This window comes from Drosophila serrata, unplaced genomic scaffold, assembly GCF_035046125.1.
Source record: "Drosophila serrata isolate PLE 108 unplaced genomic scaffold, ASM3504612v1 contig_184, whole genome shotgun sequence".
NCBI lineage: Eukaryota > Metazoa > Arthropoda > Insecta > Diptera > Drosophilidae > Drosophila > Drosophila serrata.
This window is the reverse complement of record NW_028257082.1, coordinates 4,671,177-4,687,359: the sequence shown is the minus strand read 5'-3', so window position 1 is coordinate 4,687,359 and position 16,183 is coordinate 4,671,177. Positions and strand designations below refer to the sequence as shown.

Genomic DNA, 16,183 nt, shown 5'->3' with positions numbered 1-16,183 from the left:
GTTTGTGTTTGTGGGTGGTGTGTTTGGATGCGCACACCCACAGCGGGTGCCATTTGTATTCAGTGCAATCCGAGAACCGCACAACCACACACAAATGCACTTGGCAAAAGCCTGCCAAAGCCACAGCACGCCGCACATTCACTTAAATGCATACCTGCTCTCAGGACACGGAGAAAAAAATCAATCATCTTGTGTACTGAAATTTAATTAATTTCTATTTTAGGTACTTGTGCATTTTTACATTTAAAAAATAACTACAGTTTGCTTTAAATTCGAAGCTGAAGTTAATAAAAAAGTGAATGATTTATTGTAGGGAACATTTCTTGACCCACAACAATAGCACAATCGATTTAGGGATGTCGAAGCCTTTTTTATATCCTTTTAAAATTAAATTCATATTTAGTTTAATCTTTTCTAGTAAAAGATAATGAATTTATTTCCTTAGCTATGATAGATTTCCAGTTCATTTAATTATTCAATTCATTATCCAATTATAAACTTGAGCTTACCAAAGCTAGCTTTCGTACCAAATTTAATTCAATTTCAAATGAAATCTTCTATTTCCCTTTAATTTTATAACAGTCACTTTGTAATAAATAATTTCTTTCTAATCATTGTTTCGCAATGCATACTATCTAATCTACATTAAAACTTAAAGAAAAAACTATTTTCTGTGCACAGTAAACATATGCATGGGTATTGCACCTGCTTGTGTCTCTCCATACCCGTGTATTTTAAACTATATATGTATATCAAAATAATAAAAACACAAGTAAAAAACGGCTTCAAAGCGTTTTGTACTTTCAATGCCATGCAAGCCAAAAAGTTAGTGACGTCGCTTTTGAATTGTCACAAATTGGAACAAAAAACTATGGCTATAAATAGCAGAAAAGCCAATGCACACGAGATCCCAATGCATGACATATACTATATAAAATGCGCTTAAACAAGCCATTTTAATTTCGAATGGGGATTATATGGAAGCAAGCATTTATTTAATCATATATGTATATTTGTTAGTGTTCCAGGGACGCACAAATGTCTCCCTTGGGCCAGAGTGTGAGTGCGCACAAAATGCAGGCACTGAAAGCGAATGTCAGGAGAGCATTTATCTGTGTTTAAAGCTCGTTTTCTACTTCATTTGAATAAAAGTAACAGTTCTTCCTTGTATCCAGTTAGCTGCTTAGTATGCAAGGAAATAAATGGTAGATTCAATAGGACCTTTACGAAATCCTTGTACGTTGTTGCCTTCGTAATGAACGTCATTAATCGAACTCTTGAGTATTGATTTCTGTTGAAAGCAAATCAGAGTGGAAGGTAATGCAGCTATTTTCAAATCTGAAATGGAAGTATTTATAATGTTGGGATAGTAAGGTTTTGAACAGGATTTGTATTTTTAATTTCTATTAAAAGCTTATTAAAATCTATTTATATCTATAAATTCACTCTTAAATACTCGCACAACTTACAAATAATTGGAAATATTTCTTGTTAAAAGTTTTAAGTTATGACACTACCTCTTTTATATGTATTATATTACCCCTTTAAGAGGTTTCAAGCATATAATAATCCAAACCAATCAAGTCAATTGTAAGCTTTTATATTCATTTGAATAATTTTAAATTACAATTGATCTATTAATAGAAATAATCATAATCTCTTAACAAAAATGTAAACTATTTCATTAAAAGGAAAACAATTTCAAACAAAAACTCTTTTGGCAAACTATAAAGAATCACTGAGTATTAAGGTTGCCAAAGCCATTACCTTCACAATGTCCGTATCATTGCGTTTTTGGCTTTTCGTTGACTCCCCAACTTTTGGCAATCAATGCCTTAAATTGCGACCTTGGAAAAGGTTCTAAGGAAATCCCCTTTAAGGCCAGGCAATCACTAACAAAGGGATGAGGGGGTGCAAAAACGTATTATGATAATGGGTCGAGGGTGGGCACAACCATTTGCATGAATATCAGCTCGGGCAGAGGAGAGTGTTATCCCCGCCGAGTAAGTAGTGAGTAAGTAGTGCTACATGGCATGTAAGTCTGCACCTAATCCGGTTAATCCTGGTGCAGCTACATGGGGTCCTTCTCCGGCTCAGGCCCAGGAAGCCTTGAGCCGTTTCTCAAGCCTTCTGCTGAAGTGGCTTTCACCTGAACGCATTCTATTTTCATTTTCATTTTTTTGCAGGGTACAAAGTCTACGCCCGTCGCTGGGCGGTGCTGATTCTCTTTGTGTTCTATTCATCCTCGAATGCCATGCAGTGGATACAATACACCATCATCAACAACATAATAACACGGTGAGTGAACCAACCGAACGAGGGGTGCTCCGGTAATTCCGGCGATATTTGCATCACGGAATAGTGCCTCACATTTCATTAAAAGTTTTCATAAAGCTCATTAAACAACCAGACTTGGGAGGGGTTCTGTGGGCCACCAAATGGATGGGGTTGAATAAATTAACTCCCGCATTTCACCCGCTTACCCCGCCTGTCAAGTGCACACCCGTGGGGGATTCCCCCGTTCTAATGGTGTCTCCTTTTGTTCCACAGCTACTATGGCATCAGCGATAAATGGGTGGACTGGACGTCCATGATTTATATGATCCTGTACATACCGCTCATATTCCCTGGCAGTTGGTTTTTGGACAAAGTGGTAAGTTAAGTCGCTAAGGAAATAAATTAAAGAGGGAAAGTACTGAAAAAATTGCATACGATTGCTGGGGTTAATAAAGTCACCTGAGTATGAATTTATAAGTATATTTATAACTAGAATTATTAATCAAATATAATATAAATAAAGAAATTCCTCTTCCTATTCTCCCTAACAGGGCCTTCGTATAACCGCCCTGGTTGGCATCGTGGGCACCTGTGTGGGCGCCTGGATCAAGGTCTTCTCGGTGGATCCATCCCTCTTTTACGTGGGCTTCATTGGCCAGGCGATCGTGGCCCTGGCCCAGGTGTGCATCCTATCACTGCCGGCCCGCTTGGCGGCCGTATGGTTTGGCCCCGACCAGGTGTCGTCGGCCACCAGTGTGGGAGTGTTCGGTAATCAGGTGAGTGTGGTGGGGAATCCCAAAGAGAACCGGCGACAAGTATACGCCACGTTGCACTTACTTGCGTTATTGATGGCCAATTGCCTTGTTAGCCTGCTACGACATTGTCTTGTGAGTTAGTGAGCCGTTGAATTTGCATTAACATTGAAAAGGCTGCAAGCCTTTCCAGCTCGCCAGATTGATGCACTAAGGATGAAATCAGGACGAAGGCAAATGGGAGAACGTGAGAGCCAGGCCCACATCCGGTGGGCGGAAGTGGCCTGCTCTGACATTTTGCTCTACTCTGCTGGCCTGGCCAGGCAATCATGAAATTGCCAAAAGAGTTCGGGAAGTTAAACAAAACTGACAACGACAGGGCCGTCCCAGTGCCACGCCCTTTCATTCGCCTCAATGCCTGCAATGGTAATGCATGCGAAAGGCACTTTGAGTGGATTCAATTTGGCGCACTGCATCCGCATCTGGGCCGCGGGCACTAGGTTCAATTTATTCAGCAGCGGCAAACAAAACGAAATGACCTCTCCGAAATTCAGTAGAGCTTTAAGTGATTGCCTGACTGGGATACCTTCCACACCCTCTGGACAATTGAGATGTCAACGAGGTGGCAAATCTGGGGCGAGGTGTTGTGCATTATGCGGTTTCAAGAGCTCACTCCGACTGTGTTTATTGGGCCAACCAGTTGAATATTTGATTCTGGAGAATTCAGGAACCACAAAATTCCAAAAGCCACTGACATTGATATGTTATTTAACCATAAACTAATTTGCTAGGCTTTTGAGGTAAATGCATGTAGCTATTTCCTGGAATTAACATTTGTTACTCTTCGGTTTAAAAGGTATATAGGAGAATGAGCTTGATAATATAATATAATATGTTTAAAACTAATTTTAATAATTTAAACTTTAGAAATCAATACAATTTAATAAGACTTTGGGGCACATGTGTTCAACGATTTTAAATCGTTTTTACTTGCGAGAATATCATCATCTTTCTATGTATTTTGTACAACTATTCCTAAGTTTCTTCCCATATTTTTATACCCTTGCAGGGTATTATAATTTCAGTCAGAAGTTTGCAACGCAGTGAAGGAGGCACCTCCGACTATATAAAGTATATATATTCTTGATCAGGATCAACAGCCGAGTCGATCTAGCCATGTCCGTCTGTCCGTCTGTCCGTCTGTCCGTCCGTCCGTCTGTCCGTCTGTCCGTCTGTCCGTTTCTACGCAAACTAGTCTCTCAGTTTTGAAGCTATCTGAATGAAACTTTGTAGTTAGCCTTGTATATACTCTCACTCGTATATATGTCGGAACGGGCCGGATCGGACGACTATATCATATAGCTGCCATAGGAATGACCGGAAAATTTTTACAAAAAAAATTTTAACTTTTTCAGTTTTCAATAGAATTGAATCAAATTTGAGATATAGCCATTTTACTATACTCTTCAATTTTGTACGAAATTTTATAAAAATCGGACTACTATATCATATAGCTCCCATAGGAACGATCGAGAAATTAATACAATTAAATTTATAACTTTTTTAGTTTCAGCTGATTTTCATCAAATTTGAGGTATAGCCATTTTATATAAGTCTTAACTTTTGTGGCAAATTTCATGAAAATCGGACGACTATATCATATAGGTGCCATACAAACGATCGTTTGATGTGGAGGAAAAATGCAAATCAGTGAATGTAAAACTGCAAATATGTATAGGTGAATGAAATGAAAGCAGGTATTACTTCATTGTTTTTTAACACAAATATATATAATTTATATTGTATGGATTCCTATTCATAGAAGTTCTATCTGCAAGGGTATATAAACTTCGGCGTGCCGAAGTTAGCTTCCTTTCTTGTTAAATCTTTATTTCTCTTTACCTCGTGTTTATTGTAAACACGTTTATATTTTTTATGCATTTGAAATATATATAGCTTTTAAGAGGCATTAAAAAATAGAACCAGCACTTAACGTAAACAAGTAATGCCGATCCACAAAGTCTGCAATCTTTGTCAGAGCCAGGTTATGGTCTTAAACGCCGCAAAACAATTAGGCCGCTTGCTTAGCCATTAGCCAACAGTGTCAGGTGCGGCGGTGATGAATGACAATGGCAGGTGAAAGTGGAAGCGTGAGACAATGGGTAAATGGGGGAAATGGGTCCTGCCAGGCCGGGAAATGCGAGGTGAAAGCTGCTCTTAATGTTGATTTACGAGCGCATCGGAGCGGTCCGTCTGTGAGTGCAAATATGCGACTCGAACAGCCGCAGCATGCAGACCCTTTGCTCCACCTGACATCCAGGCGAGAGGCATTGCATCCTAAACGCACCTGCGAGTGTGCCGGGGGGATTGTCATATTTGCCTTTCACTCGAGTGCAGATGAAAAGGCTTATAATTTCCGCTTGTCACAGGTAGGAAGTCACAATGGGATGTGACAATGTGTGTGGGTCATGTGATGTAGTACGTGGAGGATAACGGAACAGTGGGTCAAATATGGCGAAGGCAAGGCTTAAAGCTTAATCTCGTGTCGAAACGCCAAGCCGAACTATGTGCCCAAAAAAAGCAGAAGAGCCTTCATAAAAAACCCAGCGGGGGACCACGTAGATGGCCCACATACCGTGTGACATTGAATGGGCCAGCTCAGCCCCTCCGCCCCTTTGCTCCCTGCTCCTTTGCCCAATCGCCTTGGCTGCCTTATCTGGCAAGGACGACGCACCACGCGCTCTCGCCCTCAAATCTGTGATTCCTGACTGGCTGAGCCGGGCTGAAGCGGATTTGGCGGAGGAGCATTGTTGCCAGAGTGCTGAGCAAACACAGTTTCTTTTCCACACATTTTTTCTTTTGCTTTTTTGCACGTTGCGTTTTTTTCCGGATGGTCATGTAAACACGGCCGGAACGAGTTCCCCAAGCCAGCCAAGTCGAAAATAACGTTCTCCAGGGCCGAATGCGAATGCGAATCCGAATGCCATTCCGGTACGACAGGACTGAGCAGCTAACGTGGCTCAGACGCGGCGTTCGATTTTTTCCAAGCCCGTCTCCGGGCGGCTCAAATATTTATTCTTGATACCGCGGAGAGGCTCAGACTGCAATCTGTGGGTCCCACTCGAATGTCCTTTTGCGCCTCTTCATAAAAGCCCAAATAGCCAGGACAAAGAAAACGGACAAGAGGCAGGCGGAGGAGTGCAGGAAGGAGGAAATGCAGATGAGCTCCTGGCATCTGCCTGGTTTATGGCCCATCTCTTGAATACATTTATGCAAATTGCTGCAATTCTATGAGTCTCCTCCTCATGCTTATATGTATGGCAGGAGTGTATTTCGAAATCGTATTTCTGTTTTTACTCGATTATATCCATGCCCAAGCTTCATTGCCGGAATCAAATAGAATTATTCAAATTTATTGTCAGCTATAAAATAAGACCAGGGCAGGGCAATCCTTGACATTTATTGGAATATATATTTGTGAAATATTGAACCGAAGTTTGGTAGGTTTTTATATTTATTTTTTACGTCTGGATTCAAATAAATTGGAAACAAAAGTGTTTATTGAAAATAAAATACTTAGTTGGAACGAGTTTTGTTGGATTTATCATGAGATCTGTCATAAATTCAGGAATGTTACCCTTAAAAATTTCCCTGCAAGGATACACATGTGTTTAAGATAGTAGAATTTCCCATTCTGGTTTTTCCCACTGTCAAAATCTCGCAGATTCTCACCAGTTTTGCCTAGATAACAGGGAAAACTCGACATTAGTTTAGAAATCCATTTGAAAATGAGGTTTCCTTAAGCAAAGATGTATAAACTGATTCTGTTTGCGGCCATAAAATGGATGGAACAATCCGTAGGCCAGAGTCGGGACCACCTGCAGTCCCGGCTACCGCAATCCGTGTCTGATGGTCACGACACTGCCAAAGGTTTTCACTTAACGACAGCGGGAATTGGTTTGTTTCCAACCCATCCCCAACCCCACCACCAGCTCGTCCTTTTGTTCTATTGCGAAACCAAAGGAAAAGAGCTTCGTTTGGTTTATTGTGTGTGAAACTGGACAGTTTTCACCTGGCCGAGATATGCCCTTTGTTGTCTGCTTTAATGAATACAATTCGAGTTCAGCCGATTATTTGCAATTCAATTGAAATAACGAAATTCCTCAGAGGCTATTATTAATTGACCCAAACTTTGTTGTAATTAAATTGCATAGCAATTTCGCTTAAACATATTACCCTTGGAGACACAATTTAACTCAATTTGGTTGAAAAATCGCGATATAAAATAGTGCTTTTACGGTGCAATTTATTTTCCCGACTGTCAAATGTCACAAGGTTTTAAATATGGCCATTGCCACTAAAACCGATTTATAGAGGGGGCCCAAACAATATGGTAAACAAAACGGAAACGATAACACGCCGGGGGATACCCTTTAAAATGAAAATATAACTTAATAAAATGGAGATGATATGAAAGAAAAGGTACAAGTTCCAGCTACTTGTAACTCCGATTTATATTTACTATTATCATCATTATTTTGTGACTTGTTAGGCAAGCAGGTATCCCTTACATAAAACCCATGAAATACCCTAGCGGCAACCTTCCATAAAAAATCAAGGAAAATAACTAAAAATTGCATGGCTCAACTTTTGTGCAATGGCGTGTGTGCGGGAGTGGGGAAAAAAAAGCGGAGCTGTCACGGCCGGGCCCGGGGTGTACATCTATTTTTTTCCGCCGTAGAACAACGCCACAAACTTTGACGAAAACAAAAACAGAACGGCAACAGAGAAGCATATAATGCAGCTGGGTTTTCCTTTTTCTTTTTTTTTTTTGGGAAGGGAAAAGGAGCAGGATATCTAGCAGGGTCTTGCCCACTATAAATCAATTTCACAGTTGCAGCGTAAATAACGTCAGATAAGGGGAAGAAATCTAAGGTCCGGAAGCGTTGCAGAAATGCCAGCGGATTCAGAGGCTGTAACGGATCCGGAAACAGATTCCGCTTTAAGCAACTTGTGTGTACAATGGCGAACTCCGCCTTTCTCTCTCTCTGTCTTGTTGTAGCTGGGCGTGGCCATTGGCTTTGTGCTGCCACCCATGCTGGTGCCAAATTCCCCGGATCTGGAGACAGTGGGGCGTGATCTGCAGATGATGTTCTATTTGGTGGCCGGACTTACCAGCATCCTGCTCGTACTGATGGTGATATGTAAGTAAATGCCTTAATCCTCCCCCCGTTAGATTTAAGAAGAAATTGCAAGGACTTTCTCTTGCTCTGGTAGTTTTCCAAGACAGACCGCCAACGCCTCCATCCGCCGCCCAAGAGGAGGCCCAGCGATTGGAGAACTCGGAGGCCGAGCAGGTCAGCTTCATGCAGTCGCTAAAGAACCTGATGACCAACCGGAACTTCATCTTCCTGCTCCTGTCCTATGGCATTAATGTGGGCGTCTTCTACGCCATTTCCACGCTCCTGAATCCGGTATGAACGCAAGCCCACTCGATTAATGAGCGGTTAATGGGGGCTAATGGCACGGATTTGTTTACAGGTGGTCCTGAAGTATTATCCCGGTCACGAAGTGGACGCCGGACGCATTGGCCTCAGCATTGTGCTGGCCGGAATGCTGGGCTCCGTGGTCTCTGGCATTGTGCTGGATAAGACGCATAAATTCAAGTAAGTATAGCCATCAACAGCTGAAGGGCTTTTCACGAGGGCACGAGTCGAACTCATTACGTATACGCCGTGTGGCCGGCCCTGAGTGGTACCTGCTTGAGAAAGTTTTGGCACGGCAGCTGCAGAAGTTGTTATTAATTGAATGGGAGGCACTCGATGTTTAATGAGCGGTACACATTATGCTTGTTCTCTACGTCCCACTCGCTCTCTCTCTCCCTCTCTCTGTCTAGGGAGACGACGCTGGCGGTTTATGCGCTGTCCATGGTGGGCATGTGGATCTTCACCTTCACCCTGGACACGGGTCACATTGCGGTGGTCTATCTGACAGCCTCGCTGCTGGGGTAAGTCGGGTTTGTCTAGCTTTCATTCAATGCAAACTGGTAAAAAGTTGTTTTATAAAATTATATTATATTATATTAAACAGCAGATAAAGACTCAATTGGTTTCAATCTTTGATTTCGCCAAAAATTAAAGAAGAACAAGTACAAAATTTAGCTGGGAGAATGCACAAGCGATTGTTGCTAGAAAAAATGTAGCTAGAAACATGTTGAGCAACATCAACTGATGCTGTAAACACATTAATGTTGCTAAGAATCTGAATTAACGACAAACTTAGATTTTTAATAAATCGGATGATTATCAATCAACTCTTTGCAAATTGTAGGATTTAAGCCTTACAAAGTTATTCAAATTTAATAATTTTTATAAATATATATTTAAGTTAAGCCATTTTCTTGAAGCTATAAAAAGTATACCATTTTTAACCAATATAAAATTTTATTTTTGACATCCTTGCTTCCAGCTTCTTTATGACTGGTTACCTGCCGGTGGGCTTTGAGTTCGGGGCCGAGCTTACGTTCCCAGAGCCCGAGGGAACTTCCTCTGGACTGCTGAACGCCTCCGCCCAGACCTTTGGCATCTGCTTCACCCTGTTCTACTCGGAGCTCTTTACCACATTCGGTGATATTGCCGCCAACATAACCATGGCTGTGATGCTAATTGTGGGCACTATAATAACGGCCATCACGCAGTCGGATCTGCGGCGTCAGAATGCCCAGGTGACCTCTCCAGCAGCCGGTGTGGCTGCAAATCCGTAAGGAACTCGCCCCTGAAACACTAATTCAGCCACCAGGACAGGACAGGACAGGACAGGGCAGTGATAGCTGGTGGCTGTGTTTTATGTATAGTATTCTCTACGCATATCGTTTTACTGTTTAATTTATTTCATTGTTTACTGTACATTCCGTTGTAGCCTTAAGTGTTGAATTTTAAAATGTTCATTAAAGGTGCTTAGCAACACACACACCCACACGAACACGAAAACGAACACGAACACAAAACAAACAACAAACACATCACGAATATAAGTAAGCTTAGTGCATTATTTTTTCAATTTTATATATTGGCAACTGTTTAAGGTTTAGTGCTTAGGTTATGAGTGAATATATCAATTTAGCAACATCAAGACTTGCATCGAAATTCGGCTTTATATTTGCGTTGCAAACTGCACCACAGCCACCGCCACAGAGACACGAGCACAGACACATACATATATACATAAATATATATGGAAGTATCCTTCTCTCAGTATTATATACTATATACATAGCCTAGCCCCATTGTATTCTAGCGAATGTTGACAGTTTTATTGCCATAGGGAGTTATCCAAAGCAGTTTGAAGCGGTGTCTATCCAAAATCCAGCGAATGCATTATCGAACTGTAGCGGTTGCCGGTCTCTCGACTTCAATTTTTCCCTCCTTTCCTCCTCCCGCCAGCGAGATTGTGTAAATAACTTGCATACATATATATTCATAAATATATGTACATATTCCGTACCCGGATCCAGCGAGAGCGGCGCGCTACTGTTGTACAAAGTACACACAAGTATATCCTGCATATCTGGCAAACTGTAATAATTTTGGAGAATTTACAACTAACAGCAGATATTCGAGTCGAAAATAAATTATATATATACCTATATATATATATATATATATATTATATCTATACAATTGATAGTGTTGTGAACTAGCGAACACCCACACTCAAGTATCAAGAAGAAGGCAACGCGTAATCCACTTTTTGTAGATAGCCTTTAGGTCGACAATGGCCAACTGACATACATACATACATACGTAAGGATGTTATCTCCAAACTAGAGTCAATTCCGATGGCAAAACAAAGGACACACTGAACTACCTGACATGAACCACCTACACAGTACAGAAAACAAAACAAAAACAAAGCGAGCCTGGTGCCGGGACGATGTTTGGCACTAGAACAGCCGGAGCAGGGCAAGTCGGGGTCGTGATAACACGCAAGCTTTAACTCTCACTTGTTGTTCTTTTCGATTCGGGAGATACAAAGATAGTTAACACACGGAAGCCACGTAGCCAATACTTCCTTTATAGCCACGAGTTCTTGCAATACGATATATGTATGTGAATGTATATGTGTACGTGTATAATAGTATTCAATAAACAATAAACAATTCAGTGTATAGAGCAGGCGGCAGCCTTTTTTACTGGGATTTACATGTATTTAATATATATATATATATGTATAGCGAGACATCCTATAATGCAATGTACATCAATTTTATAAGTTATATCCAAACAAGGCCTAGCAAACACGATTACAGAAATGCACCTAATTTGAGTGGAAACATTGAACAAAAATAAGACAAACGCCATTAAAGTAGTTAGGTTAGTAAAACTTAAAAAGAGAAAACTTTAAACAACCCGCCCGTTCATGGTCCGTGGTCTGACAGGAATTGCAATCGCTGGTGAATGGGTCTAGTGGGTATTTCCCCAGGCGCGCAGCAATGTCAGTGCCTTGTTGAAGTAGGCGCACCACTCCTCGCGCTCCTCCTTCGTGTCGGCGGAGAGCAGATGCCGCACCGTGGTTGTGTGTCCGTTGGGCACGATTATCAGTGACTCCTGGTCCGTGTCCATCGCCGGGCGCTCGCACTCCAGCAGCATCGTGTTGAGGCGGGCGCAAATGTCACGAGGTGCGGTTGACACCTTCTGGGAGCTGCAGGCATTCAGATCGATGCTGCCCATGGGAGTCTTGCGCTTCTCGTCGTCCGGATATTTCCAAAAGTTGAGCACGGAGCCGTTCAGATAGCACCAGCGGCGATGCCAGGCCCCGAAGCCGGAGATGTCCTCGAACATGGTAAGGAATCCCTTATATTCCACGCTCACAGACAGCTCGCAGTTGACCTTCATATGGACGACGCCTTCTAAGGGGCTGACACCCAGAACCTGGGTCAGCGTCCAACTGGTGCGCTGAATTTCACGCAGCGAGAAGATGGCAAAGCCATACTGCACCAGCTGCGGCTTTCGCACCACATGAGGCCCTGCCGGACTCTGAACCGGCGGCATTACGAGTCGATTCTCGCCACCCTTCTTCTTGGGCGTCTTCACGCCGCCTTTCTTGTTTACGTTGATGTGGTACTTCAGCTCATGGGGCAGCTGATCGCGTTGCGCCAGCATGCCATAGATTTCCAGAGTGATCTGTAGAACAAATATATCGAATTCAATCATACTGGACAACTTAAAAGTTTTAAGTGACTTACCCGAAAATCGGCGTAGACATTGTTTAGCTGCAAGACGTCGGGGAACTTGACCGACAACAGGCCAGGCATCGTCGGCACAGTCTTGGTGGCCAGTACGTGCTCATTGTACTTGAGTAGGCACACCAGATGATGCCCATTAATGTTGCCCGAAGCCATTTTACGCACATACTCCTGGCGCAGGGGAATGGTAATGTCCTTCACCGTCAGCAGTCCCTTTTCCTTGGGTGCGCCCACGGGACGCATACTGTTCTCCACCCGCAATCGTTGAACCTCGTCCAGGCAGGCCTGGCGACGATGGGCTGACCAGAGATAAAACGTTAGCAATAATCAATCATATAGCTGGATGTGATAACTTACTTGCCAGCAGCAGATACCGCTCTCCCTCCACGGACTCCGTAGATCCGGAGAACTCGACGGTGGCAGCGCACAGATTAAGGGCCTGGCTTGCCTGACCAATAACCTGCTGCTGCTTGCACACCTCGCCCAGCAGCTTCTTGATCTTGTCCTGTGCTTGCGAGGCCTCGCTGGAATCTCGCGCGTTTTGAGCCAACTCCTCATCCTCATCAGTCTGGTCGTCCATGCTGGCCGCCCCCCCTTCGCCCTGCTGCGGTGAATCATATTCCAGTCTGTGCTTGGCATGGCAGTCACCGGCAAGAGCTGATCGCATCACCTGCTGCTCTCGGCAGATCTTGCGCACGGGGGTGGAATTAGAGCTCTGAAACGGAAATAAGTTATTTAAAAAATCCGTAAAGTCTCTAGAATGATCCTACTAACGTTGGCACTCTGCTGGCGACGGTAGAAGCTCACAGTGTGTACCAAGGTGACAAGGTTGTCCTTGTCCTGGTTCACGCTCAGCTCGGACTTTACTGGCTGCGCTCCACTCGGCAGCGGCGTTTGCACGTCCATGATCTCCGAATGCTCATCGATGGGCATGCAACTGCTGGTGATTGGGTTCTTTCGGAAGGAGAAGCTGTTCGAGGCCGTAGTTCCTTTGCTCTGTAAAGATAGTAGATTTAACATGGAATTCCTTATTCTTGCAAAGATAACTTACGCCCAAGGAAAGCCGACTGGCATTTTGATCGTCCCCGCTCAAGCTCTCATCATCATCCTGGGTGCTGCCGTAATCCTCGCCCAAAGCCTGATTCAAATAATCATCCATGCCAGAGGCCTGCGACGAGTTCAGCGAGCTGTCTTCGTGAGGCTCATGGCTGTAGTACATGTCCTGGTCTGCATAATGCACCGTCTGAAAGGAATCAAAAGGAATTAGTGATGACCGCCCGCTGGGTTGCGTGTTTTCTACCTGTTCTCTTACCTTTTTTGCACACTGCTGATGCTCCGCCTCGTTGCGTTGGACTGCGCTCATTATCTCTCGGCCCAGGCTGCCATTGCACATGCCGGCGCTGCTGTCCTCAGTCTGCGACTGGTCCTCCGACTCATCCATGCAACTGCACGAATCAAAGATAAGCGGTTAGTTAAGTAAGCGATTTTATTTGTCGGTCTTGTCTAGGGAGTGGTGGTGGGTTTAAAGCTATGTGTGTCTTATGCCTATCAGTCGGGGAATGCTACTCGATGCAAAGCAAGAATAGCAAGCAGGAGTAGCATTTGTCAGCGCACCTTTCCGTTTCCTCCTCGTCCAGATGATGACTGTCATCGGTGGCGGAAGCCGTTTCCGTGGCACAGCAGTTGTCTCCGCTGGAATCGAGGTCGGACAGAGCTGGATATAGGCGATCGGTATGAGATTTGCGGGCTCGCTTGGAGTCCTCGTCAGTGATGGGCGCATCACCAGCTGAAATTACGGGAATACCAGCTTAAGCTTTCCGAATTTCCCTGGCTTAATCGTTTTCGCTTACGTGAACGCCTCTTGCTGCTGGACGAAACGGGTGAAAGTCCTGCGATGGGCGGTGGAGGAGGCGGCGGCATAGGACGCACCAATCTACTTGGGGCTGGGGCAGGTGCTGGAACCGGCGTCGGCACAATACTGGCCGATGGCTGGATGTCGAAGAGCTCCTTTTGCTTGTTGAAACGATTCGAAATAATCAGCATATCCTCTTGTCTCTGCCGATCGATTTCCTTGACCCGGTTCTCAGCGCTGGATTGCGCATTGGCCACCAGCGCGGCCACCTTGTCGCGCAGCTTGTTCTCCGGCTTCGGCTTAGGCGCAACAGCAGTTACCGTGGTAGAAGCCGCAGCAGTCACCGGATGTACTGCCGCCACATGGGCTATTGTTGAATTAGATCAATGAATGTAAAACTCGAGCATCAAATCCTCAAAATACTTACGTTTGGCCTCTTCGGGCCTAATCTGGCTAATACTGGGAGCAGTTCCAATGGGCGCCTTGGGCAGCATGGCCTTATTGTTCCCCGTTTCGAAGAGCTTCATGCGCTCCTTCAGCGACAACTCGCAAGGATCCTTCTGGTTACGCTGGCTACCTTGCAACTGTCCACCGGCACCTGCTTTATTCTCGAAAATAGCTGCTCGACCGGAAACCAAACCGGACTTCACGCTAACCGCAGGTACAGATGCTGATACAGGCTTAACCGGCTGAGGAGCAGAGGATCCAAAGGTTTTAGCCACCTGGCTGACGGTTGTCGATTTCTCCGGTATTGGTGGCTTGACCGATGGCGCCGGCTCTCCCTGTTTGGCATAATCATATGTGTGTTTAATGGTCGACGACTCGCGGCGCTGAAAACCTTGGGCCTCCAGAGAGCTCAGTACCTTTGGATCCCACTTTAGCTGCTTAGTCCGGGCGCCCTCGTCGACTTCGTCCTTTCGTGGCGGTTGCGGGGCAGGCCCCTTCTCCGCCCGTCGACTGGGCAAATCCGGTTTTGGTGGTGGCGCCTCAATGGGTCTGTGTACATCGTGGTGCGCCGTGTCGTCTTCCCACTGGTTAATAGTGTCTGCCAATGCTGCTAGTTTTCCAAATTTCTGTTTCGGTTGTCTACTACAACGGCTGGTCATATCGTCATCGTCGCCCGCATGGAACTGCCCCTCGGTGCGGTGGATGGGCGATGAGAGGTCGTCGGTATTTGAATACAAAGCGCCCATGCGCTGCAGTCTGCTACGGGAAGTGTCCCTAAGTCTCGCCAGTGGCTGGTTCACTGGCTCCAAGGCGGGACTGGGAGCATCCGCCTCATCGTCGTCGTCGGTCACCTCCTGCTCTTGGATCTCAACTTGCACCTGGAGGAACCGAATCCCAGCACACAGGAGATAAGCAAAAGAGTGCGAAACGGGACAGGGGGTGGGTGAGCGAAACTTACCCCAATTGGTTTGTCTGTGGTTATGTTTATCTCAATGCCCATCTCCATATTCTCTTTGTCTTTTACCGCCGCATAGTGACGCAGCGGCTTGGAGGGCGACGCTTCCAGAGTAGCCTTCTCTAGCACCACGACCTTGCCACTGCCACTGGCGCTACTCTGCACACCCGGAGAGTGGCTTCTAGAGGCCACCACGGCGGCGTCCGACTTCGGAACGCTGCATTCGGAGAGGGGGAATTTGCTGGCATTGCTGATGCCGAGGGCGCGACTGCGCTGTTCTGCCTTCTCGAGCATGAGCTAGAAAACGGAAATTCCCATGGAAATGGAGATAAATGGATGCAATTACCAACACTTGTGCACCGCAGACAAAGGGCTTCATTGTGTGTGCGCAGCCTTCGTACCTGAGTAAACTCGTCCATTTTTGTTGTTTTTGCTGCTGCTTCTGCCAATGCAAATGCGAATTGTTGTTGTGCGCACTAAACTACCGGACTTACTGTTACTGTACTAGCACTCTTGTTTATTTATCACTTGCGGGCTGCGCGTCAGTTTGCATTCGAAATTATGCGCGTTGCGCGTCGCTTCTGCTTTTTTCGGCGGTTGGATTCGATTTGGCATTCGATAAGCCGATATCATCAGTTGTCAAGAAAAGTCGATAT

General features: G+C 44.8%; 2 protein-coding genes across 4 annotated transcripts in view; one reads left to right on the top strand and one right to left on the bottom strand.

Annotated features, from left to right (window-relative positions):
- Nucleotides 1-11,203, top strand: part of HisT (Histamine transporter) — a 24,250-nt gene extending 13,047 nt beyond the window's left edge. For both annotated transcript variants that reach the window (XM_086828294.1, XM_020948309.2), the window contains 8 exons: nucleotides 2,187-2,298; nucleotides 2,551-2,653; nucleotides 2,829-3,053; nucleotides 8,092-8,233; nucleotides 8,307-8,503; nucleotides 8,571-8,695; nucleotides 8,926-9,036; nucleotides 9,498-11,203. In XM_086828294.1, coding sequence (XP_086684420.1) covers nucleotides 2,187-2,298; nucleotides 2,551-2,653; nucleotides 2,829-3,053; nucleotides 8,092-8,233; nucleotides 8,307-8,503; nucleotides 8,571-8,695; nucleotides 8,926-9,036; nucleotides 9,498-9,792 — 1,310 coding nt within the window. In that variant the 3' untranslated portion in view covers nucleotides 9,793-11,203. The remainder of the gene's footprint in view (nucleotides 1-2,186; nucleotides 2,299-2,550; nucleotides 2,654-2,828; nucleotides 3,054-8,091; nucleotides 8,234-8,306; nucleotides 8,504-8,570; nucleotides 8,696-8,925; nucleotides 9,037-9,497) is intronic.
- scra (anillin, actin binding protein) lies at nucleotides 11,188-16,183 on the bottom strand. 2 transcript variants are annotated; one of them, XM_020948207.2, is made up of 12 exons: nucleotides 15,929-16,175; nucleotides 15,531-15,824; nucleotides 14,989-15,450; nucleotides 14,553-14,907; nucleotides 14,124-14,492; nucleotides 13,888-14,059; nucleotides 13,586-13,718; nucleotides 13,325-13,516; nucleotides 13,048-13,269; nucleotides 12,631-12,988; nucleotides 12,274-12,572; nucleotides 11,188-12,211 (listed from the first exon to the last, which is right to left on the bottom strand). In XM_020948207.2, exons 1-12 carry the CDS (start codon nucleotides 15,944-15,946, stop codon nucleotides 11,492-11,494), a joined length of 3,594 nt encoding a protein of 1,197 aa, XP_020803866.2. In that variant the 5' UTR covers nucleotides 15,947-16,175; the 3' UTR covers nucleotides 11,188-11,491. The 2 variants fall into 2 exon arrangements, with proteins under 2 accessions (XP_020803866.2, XP_020803808.2); XM_020948149.2 differs by having other exon boundaries at nucleotides 14,553-15,450; nucleotides 15,929-16,183.